We start from the raw sequence: 20,820 nt of genomic DNA, 5'->3' as shown, positions 1-20,820 counted from the left end.
CGCTGGCTGATCGATCTGTGGGGCTCTGTGACACCAGCATAGAAATAACTTGCAGGACCAGTTCGTTCAAGTGAGGCACAGTGGACAATGGGAGCGGGCTGCGGTCAGTGAATGATCCTAAGAAGAAAGGGAGAACACCCAGTTTCTGTCACGTTTGATAGATATATTATTTGCAGCGAACTGATTGTCTGTTTGCAGAGCTTTTAATAACATTTCCGTGTGCTGCAGGTTCTGACACGTGACAGAGTTAAGATGCACCTGATGCAATTAGGCAAAATATCGATGGGCAGGTTTAGGCTATATGTGCGTAGAAAAATAAACAAGTGTCTATTACCAGCAGACTAGATGTTTATACGCCACTCGTTTCCTTAGTCAATATCTAGAGATCTAGTTCAACTAAATGCATAGACTATGACTCAGTGGACTGCAGAATACAAGAACCATTTATAAAGATCAGAATTTATAAGATCTCCCAGATGCATGCAGAATCCGTGTACCTTCCTTAGTTTTAGTAAAGTTAGGCTGGGTCTGGGTTGTCATACCACGACCATCGGGGGTGAACGTCAGCAGTCTCAAGCCAAAGCAAAAACTACGGAGCTTTTACTGTGAAAATCCCAAGCCACGTCCGTTTTGAGGAATTTCATGTGAAGAAGGAAAAAGTAAAAATGAACATGGACACGTCAGTCGAAAAATTTCTTCTTTTAAAACTTTGATTTTAATTAAAACATTTTTTGTAATGAAAAATTTCAAATTATGTTTTTTGTGATCCATTCGATCTCAAAACGGATTTGGACACTGGAAGTAGATCTAGTGGCCCAGTCACATTCATTTCTATTTAATGTCAATTTTAAGTCTGAATTAATATAATTAAGGATGTCATGTAGCCCTACAATATTTATGTATATCTAAATAGATATTTATTGTATAGGCCTACTACTCTCATGTTTGTTCATTTCTGTAGTGTTTTTTTCTGGTGTACAACACTACATTAAGGAGTTTATATTTCGTCAACTTATTAATAAGGTAGACCTACTTATTAGGCCCATTACACATCAATATAAAAACATATGTTTATTTTTTAAACAGGAAATATATATAGGAAATATATAGGTTTCCTATTGTATTATAACTTAATATCTCAAAAGACTTTAAAATTCGAAATAGCAGGCGATTGGTTGTTTATTCACTATTAAAGCCTAAGGTATTTACCTTATCAGAAAGTGGTACATTGGGAGATTATCGGATTTGTGGGAATTTGGTTTGTTTGTTATTTTCTGAGAAAATCCTAATCTCAGAAAGAACGAGACAAAAAAACAAAAGCACAATTCATGGATTACTGTTGAGAAACTATATCGCATGGCGGAATAATAGTGTAATTTATTGTATGCCTGCTAGGTTTATATCTGAGATTATGTAATGACCTCAATATATATAGATAATCTTCTCTGTTATTTGTTTTCTGTGTTTCTACAGTTTATTAATATTGTCATTTATACAGCCCTAAGACAACGTGTCTCCAGTTTTGTAAAAGTCAACTTGAAGTGATTTGTTGTTTTTTTGTTTTGTTTTGTTTGTTCAGACACAGCGGCCTCTCGCGGCTCCTGCCTGGACGTGTATCCGAGGGCGTGTGTGCCACAGCGCCGTCACGTCTGACGTCACACGGCAGCGGCCGTCGGAGGGGGCGTGTCTTTGTTCTGCTGCAGCGGAGAAATATGACATGGGGATGAGCGAGAGAGAGAGAGTGAGACAAGCCGATAGGAATTAAAGGGTTCGTCAGAGATCTGGACGGAAAACGCTAGGATGGGAAGTAATGACTGAAAGCAGAACGGTAAGACACAGACCTGCTTTTATTGTACTTATTTTCCCACACACGGCGCGACGGGCCGATTCATGGCTCATTTCATAGTGAGCACAATAGGCTGCCACTGCAGACAGGTGCACCTGCCTTTATGCGAGTACGTGCTTCGATGCATTCAACTTCAGGATCTGTGCGAATACCTTTGTTTTTAGGTCGAAGGCAAATACATCGAGGCCACAAATCTCATCGACGGGTTGGGATGAGACGCCAGCCGGGGGTCTCACAGTTTAACGCTGTGAACATGGATGTGGTCTTGTGTGCTTAGTCACAGACCTTTGTGATGTAGGAACAGACAGTAGCAAATGTCTTAGATATCTGAGACAGATTAGTATATCCTGTGGTGGTGTCTGATCTTAGAATAAGTAGTCACAGACATGGAATATTAAACATCACAGTGTATTTTGGGCCAGATGGCATTACATGTAGGTGACGAATGAAATACATAACATCTACATCATATAGTAAATTTCAGCAGTCACACTGTTCTTTTCACCTTAAAATACAGAAAGCCTACAATAACTGCGAATACCACTGCCTGGCATGTAGTGTTTGTATACGTTTCTTTTATTGTTGGCCTGGTTTACTGTATCTGCCAACTGTTCCTTCCTGTAAAGATGGTGAGGCCACAAATTCATTGCTATGGTATTTTTAAAACCATATTTATGTCCCTTGACACCAGACCTACATAATAAACCTTTAATCTATCATTAATATCAGCTTAAATCTGAGCTGGGTACAACACTAGTGAAATAAAGTCTGCGACACTTTCTTCCGGCTCATTTATAAGAAGGTGATTTACATCAGATCAGTTTGTTTGATGTTTTACCTTCGCAACTTATTCAGCCACCTATTACCCATCCCGAAATTGTCTACTGTGATTTGTGAGACGGGCAGCTGACACTAGTCGAGTCTGATTTGGAGACAGCTCGAATACATGGGGCAGAGCTACGGGGCCCATGGCTGCCAGGCCAAGCCAGGCCATGCCAGCTCCACAGAGGGCTTTAGTGCAGCAGGGCACTGGAGAGAGGGCGCTTGGCACCTGATCAGTTACCACAGTGAGTTCTGTTCCTGTTGCTGGCATTTAGCTACAGAAAAGCACAGTAGAGATGACGGTTGTTGTTGAACTCATTTGGGCTTTTAATGCCACTGTGGGAGTGCTGCTTTATCAAACTGCTTCTCAGCTGATACAAAATGGCATAACTCTGGAAACATCTGTGCCAGTTGTGAACTACATAGATCAAAAACATTAGAACCCCCAGAAAAAGAAAAGAAAAAAAAAAAACTTATTTAAAAATACTTTTTTCTTAACATTTCCCAACAAGTGACCAAGCAGTGATGGTGTGTTTTATCATTGGTATCATTAGATAGAGATGGTGAAGAACAATAAATTATCTTCTGGGTGCTGAAAAGAAAAGGAAGGCTTTCCTTTCAAAAGACTCCCATCATTCACCCAAAGTTTAGTCCTTGAGGGACAATGAAATGAGTCAAGTGCCCGTGGTAATCATGGCCCAATCACTGTGTGGCTTTGAAGTGGGCCTTATTCTTCAGACATCTCTACAGGTGGGGAGGCAATGTTAAGTGTTCTGTCTGCAGGCGAAGGGAGGTCAGATAGAGGCCATGGAGACATGAGGGACTCCTCTTACACATCAAAACAAGAGAGGGTGTAGTGGGTACAGGTCACCTTCCAAGGGTCACTGCTCTGTGGTCATATGTGAGTTGTACACTGGAGTCGGTGTTACATTTGGAGACCAGTAAACAAAGCAATTCTAAATTTGTGTTGAAATACAATATGTACCATACCTCCAAATTGTAGACAAATTAAATTGTAAAACTTTTGCCCTAAAGCTGTAATAAATCCTTACACCACCATGAAAGGGAATACCTTTTATGCTGTGGTAAAGGCTTCAATCACTGATGTGTATGGATTAATGGCAGAAAACAATTAAACCATGATTTGTGAGCTTTAGATTTACCAATGTTAACCTGCAAGAGCAGAGCTTGTGTATTTTTCTGATATTTTGATGTTTGAATTGCTCAAGGGGTACATCAGAGATCCTACGTGGGTTATCGGTCTTTAGGGAGCCATAGACCTGTAGGTTTCTGTGGATGCATGGAAGCCTGGACTTTAGCCATGTCATCTTTGCAAATTATTAAACCCATAATAAGATCAACTGAGACACCTGTCAGTCAAGCAAACACATCCTAGGAACATGGTACTCTTTCACCAACCACCCAAACAGTTTTCCTTAAACTAAAAAAGTTTTTCCTTAAAGTATATAATAATTATTAGATAAGGGCACTTCAGTACTGACTTCAGCATTCATTCATTCATAATGGCTGTGTTATGTTTCTAAAACTATAAATGAACTTCTCAGTGCACAGTGTCGCCTATTAGTTTAACACAAAACTGAGAACCAAGAGACTGTATGTTTTTCAATGATTGCTTACATTTAACCAAACATTGTCTTGATCTTAACAAGGTGGTTCTTTGTTACACAAACGTGAGCCGTAATGGCATATTTGGATGACTTTGGGGATTGCAGTATAATTGTAAGTTGTTGCGTGGTAGTTATTTCAGAGATTATTATTGTAAATTGTATGATCAAGTACTCCCGTGGGAGACATCAGCCCTTAGGTTAATTTTTCCACTGCTTTGACATAGAGCAAACGTTATTATGACTATTATGGTGTAACAATTGCAAATGAATTTCCAGTTAACCTTAAAGTTTTGCAATAATGATGTTCTGCACACCAAAGCTTGTTATTTTGACTTGGTTCTCGTTGTAACAGTGACAATATGGGTCTAGGCATTTTTGCCTGGTATAACTGTTTTACAGTTGCAGAGTTCCTTTCTTTTTCACTGAGATGGTGTTATGATCAAGTGTGACAGAAAAAAAAAACCCCACAGGTTTTATGTTTTCATGAATGAAAGACAAAGATCTTTCTTGGCTTGTACCCAAATGCGACACACATGTTTTGGCAAGAAGATATTCTCTGTGACAGCCAGTGCCTGCGTGCGCACACGTGTGCGTCTGAACCTCCGGCACCTAATTGCATTTGTGTTGCTTCACTTGGCTGGTGCTGACTCTGGGAGCAGGCTGGCTGCAAGGGATGTCTGCCCATTGTAACACTCTCCCCACAGGCCCAGTGGGCACAGCCATCCTCTGTCCTGCCTCAAATCAGCAAGGGAGCAGTTTGTAAATCAAACAGAAAACTGTTGCACAGGGTACCCTTGGTGACTCAATTTAGATTCATGCAGGCCCACAGCGTAGGTCATTTTCATTCATTCAGAAAAAAGAGGTCAGGCCTCGTTTTCTCTGCAAAACCCAGCTGCATTTGTTGGAAACTTCGTGTATCTCCATTTTGTCTCACAGCTTATTTGCGATGAAGGAAATATTAAAAAGGAAATGCAGGTTAGGCTACCCGAAGAGAAATGAAGAGCAGTCAGTTTGCCCTGTACCTTACACATTTTCTTAAATGGAGAAACCAAATGATCTGTTGTCTGTCAGTGTCACTTGCCCTTTCTTTCATCTTTGCTTCATAAGATACAGCACTTCCCATTAAACAAAACCCATTCACGGGAAGTTGGGGAGGAACTTTGCCCTTTCTTCCAGCTATACTAATAGTTTTTAGACTATTTTTATCTTCTAAATCTTTGCGGGGAATATATTTTTATATCACTTCTTGTTAACAGTCACACAGTTGCTTATACTGTACATTAAGAATTGTATTAATTTCACAAGAATATGTGGGATAGGTCTGCTCTGATTATTCACCCTCAGCTGCTTCCCTCCCTCTTCTTTTTAATGCCTCACCCACGCACTGTCATAAGCTTATTTTCCAGCCCCACACCTATATCACACCTACATATGTTTTGAACTGTGGGGCCCAAACCCCATGAGGAAATTTCTACAACTGACTGTGAGGTAACCTGTTTGTTTAAAAACAAAAAACCTAATTTGGATTAGAATAAATCACACAGTTTCCATCTCTATCTATTTATTAAAATACAGTAACAATCAACTTCGGTAATAACTGCAAAAATAATATAATGATTATTGATTACTACAAGTTCCTCCATGTTACATCATTTTGGCTCATTCAGAAAATCCCCAGAAGTCGCATAAACTACTAATTTGGTTTTAAAGTCTCAGATTAAAAGTTTGTTTTTTTAATAACGAAACTGTCAAAAATGAATCAGACCACACAGTCTGTACCAGACCAGTGACTCACTAAACAAACCTTCTCTGTTCATTCTAAAAACAGGGTGAAAATAATTTGAACTATCAAAAGGAAATATCTTTTCATTGACTCATCGGTCAGAAATGTCAGTTACTCTTTTTTCCACAGTACCCCCACTGAATGCCCTCTTTGTGGGTGAGCTTGAGACAAAGTTTAGTTTTATTTATTTATTATTCATCCAAAGACATGCAGTTTGTTGTTAGGTTCACTGGTGACTATAAATTGCCCATAGGTGTGAATGTGAGTGTTTGGCTGTGACCAGGGTGCACGGCTTCAGGCCCCCCACCGCGACCCTGGATATACCAGAATCAGCAGTAGATGATTTGGATAGCAATGTGTTCCTTCAGCCAGGCTGACCATGGTAAAGTGCAGGAAGCCCTTAGGAGCCTGTGATTGAATTCAGGGTCATTTGTAGCTTCCTTTAGTAGTCATCATCTCAAAAGCAGCTGCTGACAGAAGGGAGAGCTGTACCCATTCAGTGTAGGTGGTAATTAGTAAATAGTACAAAAAGTGGTGAAAATGTTTAGGTTATAATGTCTTATTCTTCAGGTACTAAATTAAGAGTGGGGTTATGTGATATTGTGATAAGTATACTTGCACAACCATGCACACACCCACACATATTATCAGTCCAATAGTGGAAAACAATAGGTATTATGAAATGTAGAGTCTGAGATATAACAGGTGTTAAAACAATGTTGTCTACTGTTTTCTTTCATATTGGAGTTTCTGTGGAGATAATGAAATTTTCAGGTCATAGTAGGACATTGTGGCTGCTCTGTGATTGAAGCAGTTTCAGCTGAATATAATTATTTCCTTTGATATTTTTCAGATGCTTAAAAATGTAAACTCTACAACTGTGTGCACCGCTTTGCTGTAAGGGCTGTTTTTTTTTCAGTTATTTTATTTTATGGTTCCGAATAATTAGGTTAACAAGAGAACATGAAGCACTATATAGCTCGGTTCTGCGTGTGTTTCATTACTGAAGCAGGACAAGTATTCAGATTATATATCATTATACCCTGATCTAATTTTAAATTATCTGTGGATGGTGGCAACAGTTTCCACAGATGAATCAATATTCTCTCATATTTACAGCAAGTCTTCTTGAGCTACATGTCGGCCTTTGAGGTAGCAAGGTTAGTGGAAGCAAGCAAATGCTTCTGTGTGTTCAACATATGAGAGGACACCCTCCCTCAGCATACACTCAAATAAGAAACTCCAGCTGGCTTCAGCTAGTTGGTCTGTTTATCTGACATGGAATCAGAAGATAAATATTCACATAGCAAGTCGTTCTTTGTCTCTTCTTCGGTCATCGATACTCTACCTGATGCACTAAGTATTTAATTTACAGCACACTGTTAAACCATTTCCCCTTCTTTTGGCATTTTCTTTAAATCAAAAGAAAGTCAGGAACCTTCTGCTTTTTAAGGCTTCGTTCTCTAGTCACAGCTGTCTGCTTGTGGCATTCTTGAAAAGGGCCCAGTCTGGAAAAGGGATATTGGCCGTTGTGGCAGCAGAGCTGGAGGGACTGACATTTTAAGGGGTTATGATCTTGCTCTGATTCCCTCAGCAACCAGTTCTTTGTTTGGGTGCACAGCTGAGCTGTGTCTGCAGCTCTGTTGAGAGTTGAGTTGATTGTACGATCACACAGAAGATTTATCAGTTGATTTAAAAGAATTTATAGCTCGTAATGTAAATAGTAAATTATAATTTCTTTTTGGTGTGTGTGTGTGTGGGGTGGGGGGATGATGAACAGCTTGTTGTTTTTGTGCTTGTAAATAATAGACGCCCGTGATGAAGCAGTAAAATTTATGGTTGTGATGGCAAATTCAAATACTGGGCTATTATGTGAGCTCCTTAGCTTCTAACAAACGTTCTCTAGGAACACTGTGTAGCGCATCTACTGTCCACTGCAGCCTTCATCAAAATTTACCTCAAATATTAATGGGATGATGCATTTAGTGGAAATCGACAACAACTCTCCACTCTATGCATATATGCTGTGCTGGCAGTGTGCAGCACAGCAATGAGATGTAAAGTGACATTATTGCTTCCAGCAGCATCTTTCATCTTTCAGCAGGTGAAGGGCTGCTGGCTTTTTTTTTTTTTTTTTTTTTTTTTTTTGAAGTTTTTGGACAGATTAAGAGAGAGAAAGAGAAAGTATTTAGACGAGTGTTTGTGCATCGCTTCATTACAGACTCTGTGCAGAGGTCAAGACTTAAGAGCATTCTGTTTCTGCCTTGTGTATAGATGGTAGAGGTTAATGTTTGACTATTATGCAAGAGAGCCATCTCTCCACCTTCTTTGCTTTCACTCTCAGTGTCTCTATTTTCTTCTCTTGGAAGTGAGGCTCAGCAGCTGGTTTCTCAGGGTGTTCGGGTAGGCAGCAAATAATTGTCTGTGGGTCCTGAAGTTAGGGCAAGTCCCACTGGTGAATAGAGTATAATGGAGGGATGAGGAGGGACTCACCACACTCCCAGGTAGCGACTGAAAAGAGAGAGACAAACACACATAGATGGAACTCTTAAAAATCAAAATGCCTTAACTTGATGAGCCTGTGCTGGGTGAAGAGCCTTTGCTGGAATGTGATGTCCTAGACGCTGATTGCAGCACGTCACACATTCCACAGACCGCCTATATTCTTGTCTAGATGAGAGCGTATATGCATGTACATACGCTTGCACACATTTGCTGTCCCTATGTGCTGGGCGCTGGTGAGTCTCATACACAATCACCACAAGCACAATCTTTCCATTGTGGCTGCAACAGGAGGAGGAGGAGAGGGAGGACAGAGATTGAGGCCGACTGACTGATATGAAGGCTGAATAGTAAGTGGTGCTTCCACTCTGCATTGAAATTCACTGATTGAATCTTGTGCTCTCAAGCAAGGACTCTGAAATAGTGCAAGTGCTTAGTTTATAGTTTGGTGAGACATTATGATATCCCATTACATGAATTTCCCATGCTACTTAAGTGGGCTGTGTTATGGAGCATGCTAATGGATTGTGTTGATTATACAGTACTGATGCATTCTGGAAATGTATGTTTACCTGAAATTGTGCTCATTTGTTTATCCAACATGAGTTTACCCCAAGTCTGCTATAATAGAATTTTTTTTTTATTGCTGTGTTTTGCCTGTTTCTTCTCAATAATAGCTGTGCAACACCACTATTTTGGAACTGTTGTCTGGTTTAAGTGTTTCTATCCTGTAGTGTAATAAACTGGAAAAGCTGTATCCATTGTTGAAAACTAACCAAAAAAAAAAAAAGGCTTTTTTTTTTCTCTGACCATTGCTGAAAGGGTGGCTTGACATTTTGCTGCGCACAGGCATGTGAATAAGTACTGGATAAGAACGAATGCCATCTTTTATTAGCCGTCTTCTGTGTTTTGGCAGCCCTTTGTGGAAGCACTTGCTCTGTTAGCTTTGAGATTGGTAAACACAGTGAGAGAACACTGAGTAGTGGACATCCAGTGGTTAGTGGTTTTGCATGTATGCACACACACAGACACATGCACATGCACATGCACATGCACACATGTTTAAGCTCTCATGCACTTATGCACTCCAGAGATGGGGATCATAGGGTGTTTATCTACCAATTTTGAACACAGCGGTTGCAGCCTGTTGGTTCTTGGCAATACAAACTGTAGCTCAGCTCACACACTGGCGATGAAGCCACAGTTGGCCCGACGGGGCTGTTTGTCTGAGCCAGAATGTAAGATTTTATTCTCTGCTTGCCTTGAGGAATCCAAAATATTCTGTCCAGCAGAGGAGGGATCAGATTCTTTGAAGTCTGAGTAACTTAATTTGTGTACATAACCAAAAGACCACATCTCATGTCCAACCTCTGCAGGACAGGTCTCTTGCCACTATTTTGTCAACCAGGCTCAGGCTTCAGGTTTCAGAGATCCTGTTGATGCTTTGGCCTGCTGCCACCTGCTATACTGGGGAGCACTGTGATGAACAGGTTCATTCATAAATGTTGTCTGATATTGCATTAGGTTCCTCTATCTATTTGTATTTACAACAACTAGCTGACACATCTGAGCATGAAGCTTTAATGAGGGCATGTGGCAATGACAGTGAGTTATCTTTTTTTCAATCAACAGAGAAATGACATGTGAAGGTAAAAAGCTAGAGGTATTCAAGATCAGCAAATTACACAAATCGGATCGCAGAGCCTCCAAGAACCCGAGATATAGAAGCTAGTCATTGTTTTCATTGATCATTATTATTATTGATTAGTTTTCAATTAAATATTTGGAATAAATGTCAATAAATTATGAAAAAAATTCTCATAACAAAGCACCAAGGTTGATGTTGTCAAATTGTTTGTTTTGACTAGTCAACAGTCCAAAGTCTAAAAACCTACATTGGCAAAAAGTAAAATAACTCATATCATACAACCTAAAGATACTGGATATATTAAAAGATCTTTATTAAAACACAATACAATCCAGAAAACCCTCCTCTGCTGCTGCACCTCCTCTCTCCTCCTGTCCCCTCCTGGCTGGCAGGGACTAGGAGTCTGACACCAGATGTTCTGCCACTGGCAGGCTCAGCGGCAGCACGTCACGGTGTGACATTCAGTCTTTATAGGAAGGTACAATTCATCCACCATCATCAGACTAAACAATTTTTCACATTGTCAACTCAAGATGCTCTTGCAACAAGGGAGGATATAATGAGACACCTGAGACACTGGACTTACTCTGAATTCGGTTTGAGCTTGTTTCAAAATTGTCCTTTTGCGTTTTGTAGTTTATGTTAGTTTGGTAGGTGTAAGAAGCATCATTACACTTTATAACTAAATGAGTGCCTTTCCACCTTTTCACAACAGCGGTGTTAGTCACCTACTTTAGACAAACTTTATTTAAGAAATGTGTGTCCACTAAAGATGTCACACTGAAGGAAAATATTACCATCCCATCTCTTAAACACCAGTCAACTTATCTTGATGAAATATGTTTGGTGAGACTTTATTTTACAGTAAATTGAAGTATCACTCACAACTGGTAATAAAGGAGCGTACTTCTTATCAAAGATACCAGACGAGAGATTTCTCCATTACAAAAACTTCGGTAGACCAGAGTAGTTTTAAATTACATAACATTATGTGGTGCTTCCTTTATTTTGTGCCCCCTCAGCACAGTGTGCCCAATCCTGAAATAGAGGAAATCAAAAACAGAAAAGACAGGTTTATGGAAAGTGGGGACAAAAACAAATACTAAGACTCTTGGAATGCAATGAATGTAAATAAATGATGGCAAACTGTGTTAAAGATGTTTTTTTTCCTATAACATCATCAGTATTTTAGGTTTTAGCAGATAATCCACTTGGTGCATTCAACTCTGGCATCTACATAAACTCGCATTTGCAAATACAAAAGTCTTAAGTCAAAATAGAATCAGGCATTTAAAAACATTTTTAATAACATAGCTGAAAATGTGTATGTGTATGGGATTTACTGCCTGACCATTTTCCAGTTCCGGAGGAGATGTAGTGCAAAGAGTAGAATGTGTTTGTACAGTATGTTCACCTCCCACCTGCTTTGTATCATCTCCCTTGCATGTGGGCGATCATTGCTCACTATGGAGACAATTATCTAAGCTATAAGTCATCCTATTACGGTAAAAGCTACATAATACACTAACTGTATATCATGGAAAAATAGCCTGTAGCACATTTGCATGTAACAGTGGAACTTATGAACATTAAAATATCTATTAAATGACAAGCATCTGCCTGTTGGAAACTGATTGTGCAATATTTTTCCCGTGATTGTGTTGCACTAAACAGCCTCAGAAGAGTCAAGGCCACGAGTCTTCATTGTTACATTTTGTAGGTTCACTCACAGTAAGTAATTTCACACTTTCTAATCTGCCAACTGGCTTACTGGTGGTTTGAAGTGCTGAAGCTTCAAATAGTGTTAGATATGAAGGAGGAAGGATTTGAGGTGCAATAGAGTATTAGCATGCAAAGTGTGTGTGTGTTTGAGGGTGTGCAAAAGGTCCAAAGCGGCTGTTTGTAAGCTTTTTTTATTTATTTGACAGGTTGAGAAGAAACACTGTATTTCTTCTGCCTTACAAAACTTACTTGATGGTTGATTTATTATAGTAGTAATAGTTGCAAAATACACACTACAGATACTACCTTTTAAATATAATGATTTTTTTTTGTTGTTGTTTAGAAATATCAGCATTACCTTTCAGGAGGGTAGATCAACAGGTGGCTGTTTTGCACAATGTTTCTGTTTGCATCCAGTCGGCTGTTAAAGAGTAAAAAGAGTAAAAAGTGTATTTGAGCTTACATATATTAGTAGATGTTTGATTTGTGTGGATAAAATTACCAATTTGAGGCAGACTGAAAAGAAGCAGTGTGGAGCAGTGCTGTCGTGGATGCTGATGCTTGCGTAGAGTTGAGCGAATCATCGCCCGGTGTTTGTGCAGACAGATGATTAATGTTTTTTATGGTCTACAGACAGATCCTTATATTGCTCACAGCTCACTTATAGCAGGTGAACGTCAGTTTACCTACTGTATGTGGGTCTGAGTGCTCTTGTGAAGACAATACATAACTTTCCTCTCTAACAGTATGTCTGCTCCTCAGCAGTGTAATAGAAAATTTATAATAGAGAAAGCATCAGAGTGAAAATGAGAAACAAGCTGGTTGCAAGGCCACCCCCCACTCCCCCTTAGTCTCAAACGCCAGTGTTTGTGTTGAGACCACAAGATCAAAGATGTGCTGTGTACTAAGTACTGCATGTTCATTTCTGACCCAAATATTCAGTGCTAGAATACACACTATGACCTATTACCAGATGTAGAGGTTTGCAGTATATACTTTGGGTAGTGTTTGTGTAAAGTTTAAAATCTCTTATTCAGCTTTAGCCTATAGATTTTGTAATAGTAAGTTTTTGTGCTGATATTGGAAGTGAAAGAATTTGGTGAAATATTTTTCTTGAGAAACATCAGCATGTAACACGTCATAAACATGTTCTGTTAAGTTGTGCATTATAAACTTAACCTAAGTAAATTTACAGAGAAATCAAAATGGACTTTATATAGCAAAAGCAGAAGTCAAGTGTTCTGCAGTGTGTGCATGTGTGTGTGCGTGTGTGTGTGTGTGTGTGTAATTATAATATAGGGTGAATATCAGATTAATCTATCACAGTGTTACATATCTTGAAAGCAGGTGGTTTCACATCTACAGTCTGAAAAGTAACTGCTATGTACAGCTGTGAAATATATCTATTGGAATAAAAAATACAAGTACTGCCTATAAGTTTAGTGAAATAAATGTAGCATGAAAGAGAAATTCTTAGGTAAATTACATTTGCTACAGGACTATACTTAAATGCACACCTGGAGTAAATGTGCTGAGCTTCTGGTATCAACAATGAGCTCAGGTGAGAGATTTTATTTTATTTTTTTCCTTTTTTGTGAGGTCGGTGCTACAAAATCTTTTTTTATATATAGAAAAGATGGTCACCATTTTGGAGATGACTGAATTAAAGAGGTCATTTGGCTGGTTAGGGTATATTCATACTGAAATGTTACTCATGATCAAGCATGAGTCTTTCATAATGATTGTTACCCAGACATGATTTCTATTTTAGAGCTTCTGCTTAATTATTTTAGAGACACGTAATCTCACTTGTACTTGAGAACAGTATTAGTCAGGCAACTTCTGCTTGAGTGCATTATTCTTATAGTATTATCAGACCTGTTTGTCATACGTTTTCTATAGCAATTAGAAATGTGTTGGTCTAGCAGCAATGACTGAAGCAGTAATAGTTGTTCCATAGTCAGTGAATATTCAGTCCAAACTCTATCAACAACCACATAACTAATGATTAAGTCCACTCATTTCAAAGTTACACTTCTGTTCATTGAATAGGGTGGTACTGTAATCTGATTTTAAAGGTGAGAGACGGTACTGAAGGCAGATGCAGTATACAGTACGAACCGTTTTACTTTTTATGTGAATTATGCATAACGCTGAAGGGTATTTCAGTCCCACTTCGCAGAGCTTTGGCACTAACTCCTCAGCACTTGTCAGTGTTCTGTTGAAAGGGTGGAGAGAGGCGTCTGCTGGTGTGATCCACCGAGGAAGATGGCAGAATATCCACTGATTTTCCACTGTGGCTGATCTCACACTGTTCTCTCACTGTTTCCACATGTGTTTGTCTCCACACATTACATAATCACATCTCACCCTGGAACAGAACAACCCAACAGTGACGTTCTCTGCCTTTCCCGGCATCAGCATGTTAGCGTTTCATTACGTAGGAGCACGAACCGTGAGGCCGATGCTGCACTTTCTTTAACGAGATGGTGTAAGTCTGGCATATACACCTGCATCTTAGTGTGAAGAAGCTGAAAATGTGATTACGTCGAAGTAAATAACTTTACAAGGTGGGGTTTTAGGAAAAAGATACTGCTTTAAAGTGCTGCTACTAGTCAAACTTCAAAATGAAATGATGCCTCTGCTGTGTAATTTTTTTACAAAAGATGACGGACATTTTTACACATCACAAAGCAGACGTCAAAAGTACCACAGCGATCAAGTGATGTTATTTCATAAAACCCATTTTATTAAAAAAGATGGGAGATCAGGAGAATAGTTATCGCACGATAATCAAGTAATAATGAAATAGAGAGTGTTGAAGAGCAATACTCTGTGAGTTTGATGAACATTCAGTTGATAAAGTGGTTTCTAAATGACAGAATGAACATAATGGCTTCAGGGGTAATTTTAAATTACCGTATTACCACTGATACAGTCAGAGGTGTATATGGGTTGGGTATTTTACAGCAGTTTCAAATTGAACTCGGGACCATGAAGTTTTGTTTCAGGATGATAACTTTCAGCTATTCTCTGTGTGTTTCAGGGTGCTGTCTATCCCCAGTGTCTTCCTCTTCTCTGCTGCCTCTGAAGCCATGGACTAGAGCTGTGTCTGGTCAGTCCTGTGGTCATCAGATGGCTTCTCAACAACCCTCAGCAAAAATACAGAAAGTAGGTCTGATAATAATGAGTCAAAGACAATCATCTGCTGTACACTGTTAGAGCAGGTTCTAAATAACATTAAGTGGATAAGGCTGGAGGTGTTCTGTATTTTATTATCTACAGATCCAGAAAAAGTCAATACCCAACATTAAATGGATCCTCTTATCACATATAGTTTGTTATTCTGAGTCTGATTTTAACTCTATCAATACTCTACTCAATCAATTGTTGCCTGAAACAATTAAAAACATCAATCAACAACACTGGTCCTCTACAAGTTCCTTTATTATGGAGATGTGGTATATTTCATTACAAGTAAAAGTCCTATAAATCAAAATGCACTCAAAGTATTAAGAGTAAAAATATTTGTTATGGATTATTGATACCACTGCATAACATTTTATTGTTGTACTTGGGTTGGTTGAGCTGGAGCTATATTTTATAAACTGACTGTACCATTCATTTTATAGGTGAAATCCTACTCAGCAAAATAACACATTACAAGAGCAATTACAAATATCTAGTGTAATGTACAGTATTTCCCTTTACATTGAACATAGCCCCTAATAAATTAACTATTTTCTGCTTTTGAGTATTGCTATTAAGAGATTGTGTGTGTGTGTGCTCCTTAAAAGTTGATCTTTTAAGTGCTGTCATTCACTGTCATTCTGTGGTGCAACACCTTCATGTTTTCTGGAAGCCCAATACATTATGTGTGACTAATATGCTAATTGTAATTAGAATTAACAGGAAGCTGGACAGTCGCAGCTTCCTTGAGCCCACATGGTTTTACATCAGATAGAAAAACATGCATTTGTGTTTCTGAGTCATAATTACCTCCCACAAGGATGGGGATCTGAACAGGGCTGTTCTTAAAGGAAACGATGAAGTCATGACTTTTAAGATTCAGCTATTTATCTGTCTCTCTCCACACCACTAGGCTCAAGGCCTTAGCCTTTCAAAGCAATACTGTGATTTTCACTTGATGGGCAGCCTGTTATTGTATACTACGTGTCTATCCTTAGAGAGTGCAATTACTTTCACATGCATGTATGTGGAAAAGGAAGACAGAGTAACTTTAAAGCCTTTTTAATTCTTCATAACAGGTGAGCTATACCTTTCCGTATTTAAAGTAAACCTTTTTCATCAGTCTTACAAAGAGGTTTAAAGAGATATACTTTGGGTCACCTTTTATGATTGACCACCTTGTGTTTGTGATAGTTTACATATGCTTGAATTCTCCTAGTAAAATAATGCACATGCAACACAATGCAAATGGCTGACAGTAACTAGGTCAGCTTAAGTACAGCTTTGACTCATTAATAATGTATATGATAAAGACTAAATGTTGCCGGGTCTTGATAGGAAATGTTTTTTCCTGACTGGTGCCAACAATCAAAAAGTGCTCGTCTGTCTTTTTTTTATATCAGTTTTCTTTAATGTTCATGTGACTGAGTGGGCATTTCACATCTGCATTTGTTCTGTCCAGGTCAGTAAAAATATACTGTAAGCCTTATACATCAATACAAAAGACATACCAAAGGCAGTATTTGCCAAACTGAAAGTTGGAGCTTCTCTCCTGCTTATTGCTCACAGTATCTGGAGGTCTCAAACATGCTCCTCACTCCTCCATAGGTCAAGGCCAGAGACCTGAACAGCCTTCAAACCTCTGGTTCACACACAGAGGCCTGGTGTCAGCTGCAAACCTGGGGGTGTTTGTTTCTTCACTGACAATGCTCTGAGATCAGTTTCTCTGTCACCCACACAGCCTCAAGTGGAATGAAAGCTATGTATGGACTCATTCATTCCATGTACTGAGGGAGTGAACTCATGTACGTCTTTAAACTGTTGTTTATGAGCTAACAAGCCATTGCTTGTTGATCATTAGAGCTCTGGTGCTATATAGCCATGATGTAAACATATTCTCTAACTAGGATCATACTGAATAACATTTCCACAAACAGCCACCAGGCATCCTTCCTTGCTGTTAAAGTCAGAGAGCTCATGCGGTTGAAGGTACTGGATCATACCCAGAAACCTCATGTTGACGCTCAGTGGCAGGAAGAGGGTTAATGTTGTTATAAACAGAGGCAGTGGGCCAAAGACTTTGCAGATAGACAGGTGTGTCCTGGATACGACCTCTGGCTGTGTTGTTGATATTACATCTCTGCTGCTGGATATTATGTTATGACTGTTAGCAAGAGCTGGGAGGAGCACAGGGAGTGGAGTGCTATTCACAGTACTATGAGCTCTCAGCTCTATGAAGCATTACACATCAGTACAAGCAGGCTGAGAATACAGGCAAGGATTAAAATAAGAGAGAGGGGAAGTCCAGTAGCTGTTAGCCATAGGGATTAGAGAGTGATGGTTGTTTCTTTAAGTGTGCCTCACATGGATTCACTGTAAAACTGGTGTGTAAGGCTTTTTTTTTTCTTTTTTTTCTTTTTTTTTTTTACAGATGAGAACGTGAAGGCTGGCGTCCACCAAGGCCACCGCTGCACCTTGGGCAGCGCACACACATGATCACATGACTCTGGACATGGACGCGGTCCTGTCAGACTTTGTTCGGTCCACTGGGGCTGAACCTGGTCTGGCAAGAGACCTGCTGGAAGGTAAGAAACCACTGACACTCCCCTGTATCTTCAAGTCCATTCCATAAAGTAAGCTATTAGATAAAACACTGAATATTTGGGGATTTCTGTTTTGATCAGTGGTTCCCTAAACAGTGGTGTAGTTCAAGTGAGCACAGGAGAGGAAGGAACAGAGGAGGAGAGGAAATGAGGGGAAATGAGAGGAAAAGAAAGGAAACAAAGGATGGGAGGAGAGGAGAGGGGCCTGTAACACTGAGCCAGTTTGCTGATTTAAAGGCCAGTGTGGCAGTTTTATGAGTGCACTCCCCTGAGAGAGCTTTGTGCCCGTCCATTGGAACTCATAGAGGAGCAGAGTGTTACTGGCTCCTCAATGAAAGAATGTATGGCCTACTTTGTGTATAGCTTACATATAATGCCACTTGAGGAAAAAAAAAACACAGGAGAGCAAAAGTGCACAAAGCAGCAGAAATGCTGGTTAAATGTCATTTGTGTTAGATTTGGTATCCTGAAATGGTAACAGTGATGTTTTTGTGGTTTTGAGAAATTTCTACAATCTCAGCCAGTTTCATTTTGGGCAGGGATGTGAATTCCAGGATCTGGTCATACTGCAGTAAAGAGGTGCAAAACTCTGAATGCAGATACAGTTTTGTCTGCTTTATGGGAATGAAAGCATGTGCCACACTTTTCAGATTTCTAAATTGATGAAATTTTTGATGAAGTCCTTGTAGAGCGCTTGCAGCATGTATGTGTCCTGGAAATCTTTTTGTCTCTGTCTGTATATAATGCAGCTGGTGTTCTGATAAAAGAATAAAAGTGTAGGGTGTCTGTCTCTCCCACCCCCTCAGTCTTTTCTTTCTGAGTCTGCTTTGGAACAAAGCCACAGGGGCATCCGTGTGACACCAAACAAGACACTGCACTCAGACAAGACAGACATGGGACCGGATGTCCTATTTCTGTCTTATGCCTGCTGCTTTGTGCTGGTGTTAGTTTAGCTTTCCAGACCCACGTCAATCAGCTGATCGGGTAAAGTCAGGTCTGAGTCAGGATGGTGTGAGGAGACTCAAGAGCAGAGAGATGGAGAAGTATGACAGTGCCATATGGGGTGCTTCCCTCTAGAGGCTGGTTTAGGTACTGAATGTCCCCTACTGAATGTGCTTTGGCCTTTGTCATCAAATTTATTTATGGAGTAGGTTTTTAATTTCACAAGAAAGGAAAAAAAAAATGTTTATACCCTAGTTTTAGTGTTTTTTTTATAATTTAAAGGTAACGCTTGATTATAAAAATCTGGCTTTACTGCTCCTGTATGGACAGTTCTCTCATAGAAACCATATGATATTCTGTAAAGTTGCATCATTTCTAATGTATGAGGATAATTTACATCCATACTACACAAGAATCAGTGTTCCATTTGCTGATGACAGCCAATACAGATAATGTTGAAACCATGTTTTCCATGTTCCGGTAAGAGCAGGCTAATGTAGAGCCGTTTAAAGATCATGCATTAGGTGCTGAGTGGCTATGTTGCTGGACCATAAGTTGTATTCCTGTATTTGTGCAGCTCAAACTTCTGAGATCCATATACTGGGATCAGTTTTGCATTGATTGGCACGAGAGATGATCACCGGTGTCAGGTTTCATGTTCAAACTGCTAAGAATCATCATGTCTGGAAGTCAGGAGGAGAGAACAACTTCCTCCAGGTCTTTTACACAGGGAGTCCATTAACAGAGCCTGTATCACATACCTGCTCAGGTTACATGGTGTTCTGAATGTTCGCAGTTAGAGGCATTTACTGTATGTGAGCGTGTTTAGCAGATAACTCCTGTGGCATCATGGGAAGGCATGCTGAGATATAAAAAGACTGAGGCCTGGCTTTCTTTGACTATTAAACCTGGAAGTTATTTTTGATAGAGAGACAGCACCCAGAGGAGACAACTGAGTCTGTGAGTGTGTGTTATCAGTGTGTGTGTGTGTGTGTGTCACATCAGGATATTGCTGTCACTCTGTTAAAGGATCTGTCTCCCCTCACTATCTTCATTTTTGTGACACCTCCCAACCCAACTATATGATGCAGCATGTTTTCGCACAACAGACAACAGCACTGTTTTGCATCGCTCCATATAGGCTCTAAGTACTTTAATGGAGCTAATTGTTTTACTTTTTTAGAATCTGGAAATTTGTCAAAATTTATTTGGGATATTAATATATGTAGTAACTCTGAAATCTTCCTCAGATTATCAAATAGTGCACTAAAAGTTTCGGGGAAATTATTCGGAGGGAATCTGGCTTACATCAAAAATGTTCCCCCCAGTTTTCCTTTTTACTTCCTGTTGTAATATATTCTGTCTGAAAATAGCATTTATTAAATTGTGGGGCTGTAACATTGGGTGAAAATCTTTAAAAATTATTATTATTATTTTACAGGTAAAAACTGGGACCTCAGTGCTGCTCTGAATGATTATGAGGAGCTCAGGCAGGTCCACACTGCCAACCTGCCACAGGTCTTCAATGAGGGCCGCTACTACAAGCAGCCAGAGACACGTGACACACCAACCCATGTCAGCAAGAACGACAGGCCGTGTGCACAGAAGCAGGAGGACAATACACAAGGTAGCATGACCACCTCAACACAGTATTAAGACCATCAGTGAGCTCAATTCTTCAGTGACCCCCATTTGTCCTTCTTGTCCCAACAGAGAAACGTCTGTCTCGTGGGATCTCCCACGCCAGCTCTGCTATTGTCTCTCTGGCGCGGCTGCAGGTGGCCAACGAGTGTACCAGCGAGCAGTTCCCTCTTGAGATGCCCATCTACACATTCCAGCTACCAGACCTCAGTGTGTACAGCGAGGATTTCAGGAGTTTCATAGAGAGAGATCTGATAGAGCAGTCCACCATGATGGCCCTGGAGCAAGCTGGTTAGTACTATAGAATATAATATGATGCATTCAGTTACAGCACTCTCCTACCACAGATTCAATATATGTAACAGAATGAGCATTCTTTGCGCAGATTACACTGAAATGCAGAAGGCCAACACAGCAGAAGGAATGAAAAAGGATGAGACTAAGAGGGAGACATAACAGATCAGAGTAGCATCCTCATCTGGAAGCAAGACAAA

The 20,820-nt window shown here is 39.7% G+C and overlaps 1 protein-coding gene across 3 annotated transcripts in view; it reads left to right on the top strand.

Moving 5' to 3' along the window:
- The first annotated feature begins 8 nt into the window (after positions 1 to 8).
- Positions 9 to 20,820, top strand: part of otud7a (OTU deubiquitinase 7A) — a 33,980-nt gene continuing 13,168 nt past the window's right edge. The window contains exons 1-6 of one of the 3 annotated variants that reach the window (XM_026312129.2): positions 9 to 103; positions 1,580 to 1,828; positions 14,998 to 15,122; positions 17,572 to 17,725; positions 20,127 to 20,312; positions 20,399 to 20,617. In XM_026312129.2, the coding sequence (XP_026167914.1) occupies positions 17,641 to 17,725; positions 20,127 to 20,312; positions 20,399 to 20,617 (490 nt within the window). In that variant the 5' untranslated portion in view covers positions 9 to 103; positions 1,580 to 1,828; positions 14,998 to 15,122; positions 17,572 to 17,640. Of the gene's footprint in view, positions 104 to 449; positions 680 to 1,579; positions 1,829 to 11,836; positions 11,961 to 14,997; positions 15,123 to 17,571; positions 17,726 to 20,126; positions 20,313 to 20,398; positions 20,618 to 20,820 lie in introns of those variants that run through there. The other 2 variants (XM_026312130.2, XM_026312131.1) reach the window with 2 other exon arrangements.

This window comes from Mastacembelus armatus, chromosome 6 (genome assembly GCF_900324485.2).
Source record: "Mastacembelus armatus chromosome 6, fMasArm1.2, whole genome shotgun sequence".
NCBI lineage: Eukaryota > Metazoa > Chordata > Actinopteri > Synbranchiformes > Mastacembelidae > Mastacembelus > Mastacembelus armatus.
The sequence above is the reverse complement of the archived record's forward strand: the minus strand, read 5'-3'. Positions and strand labels throughout refer to the sequence as shown.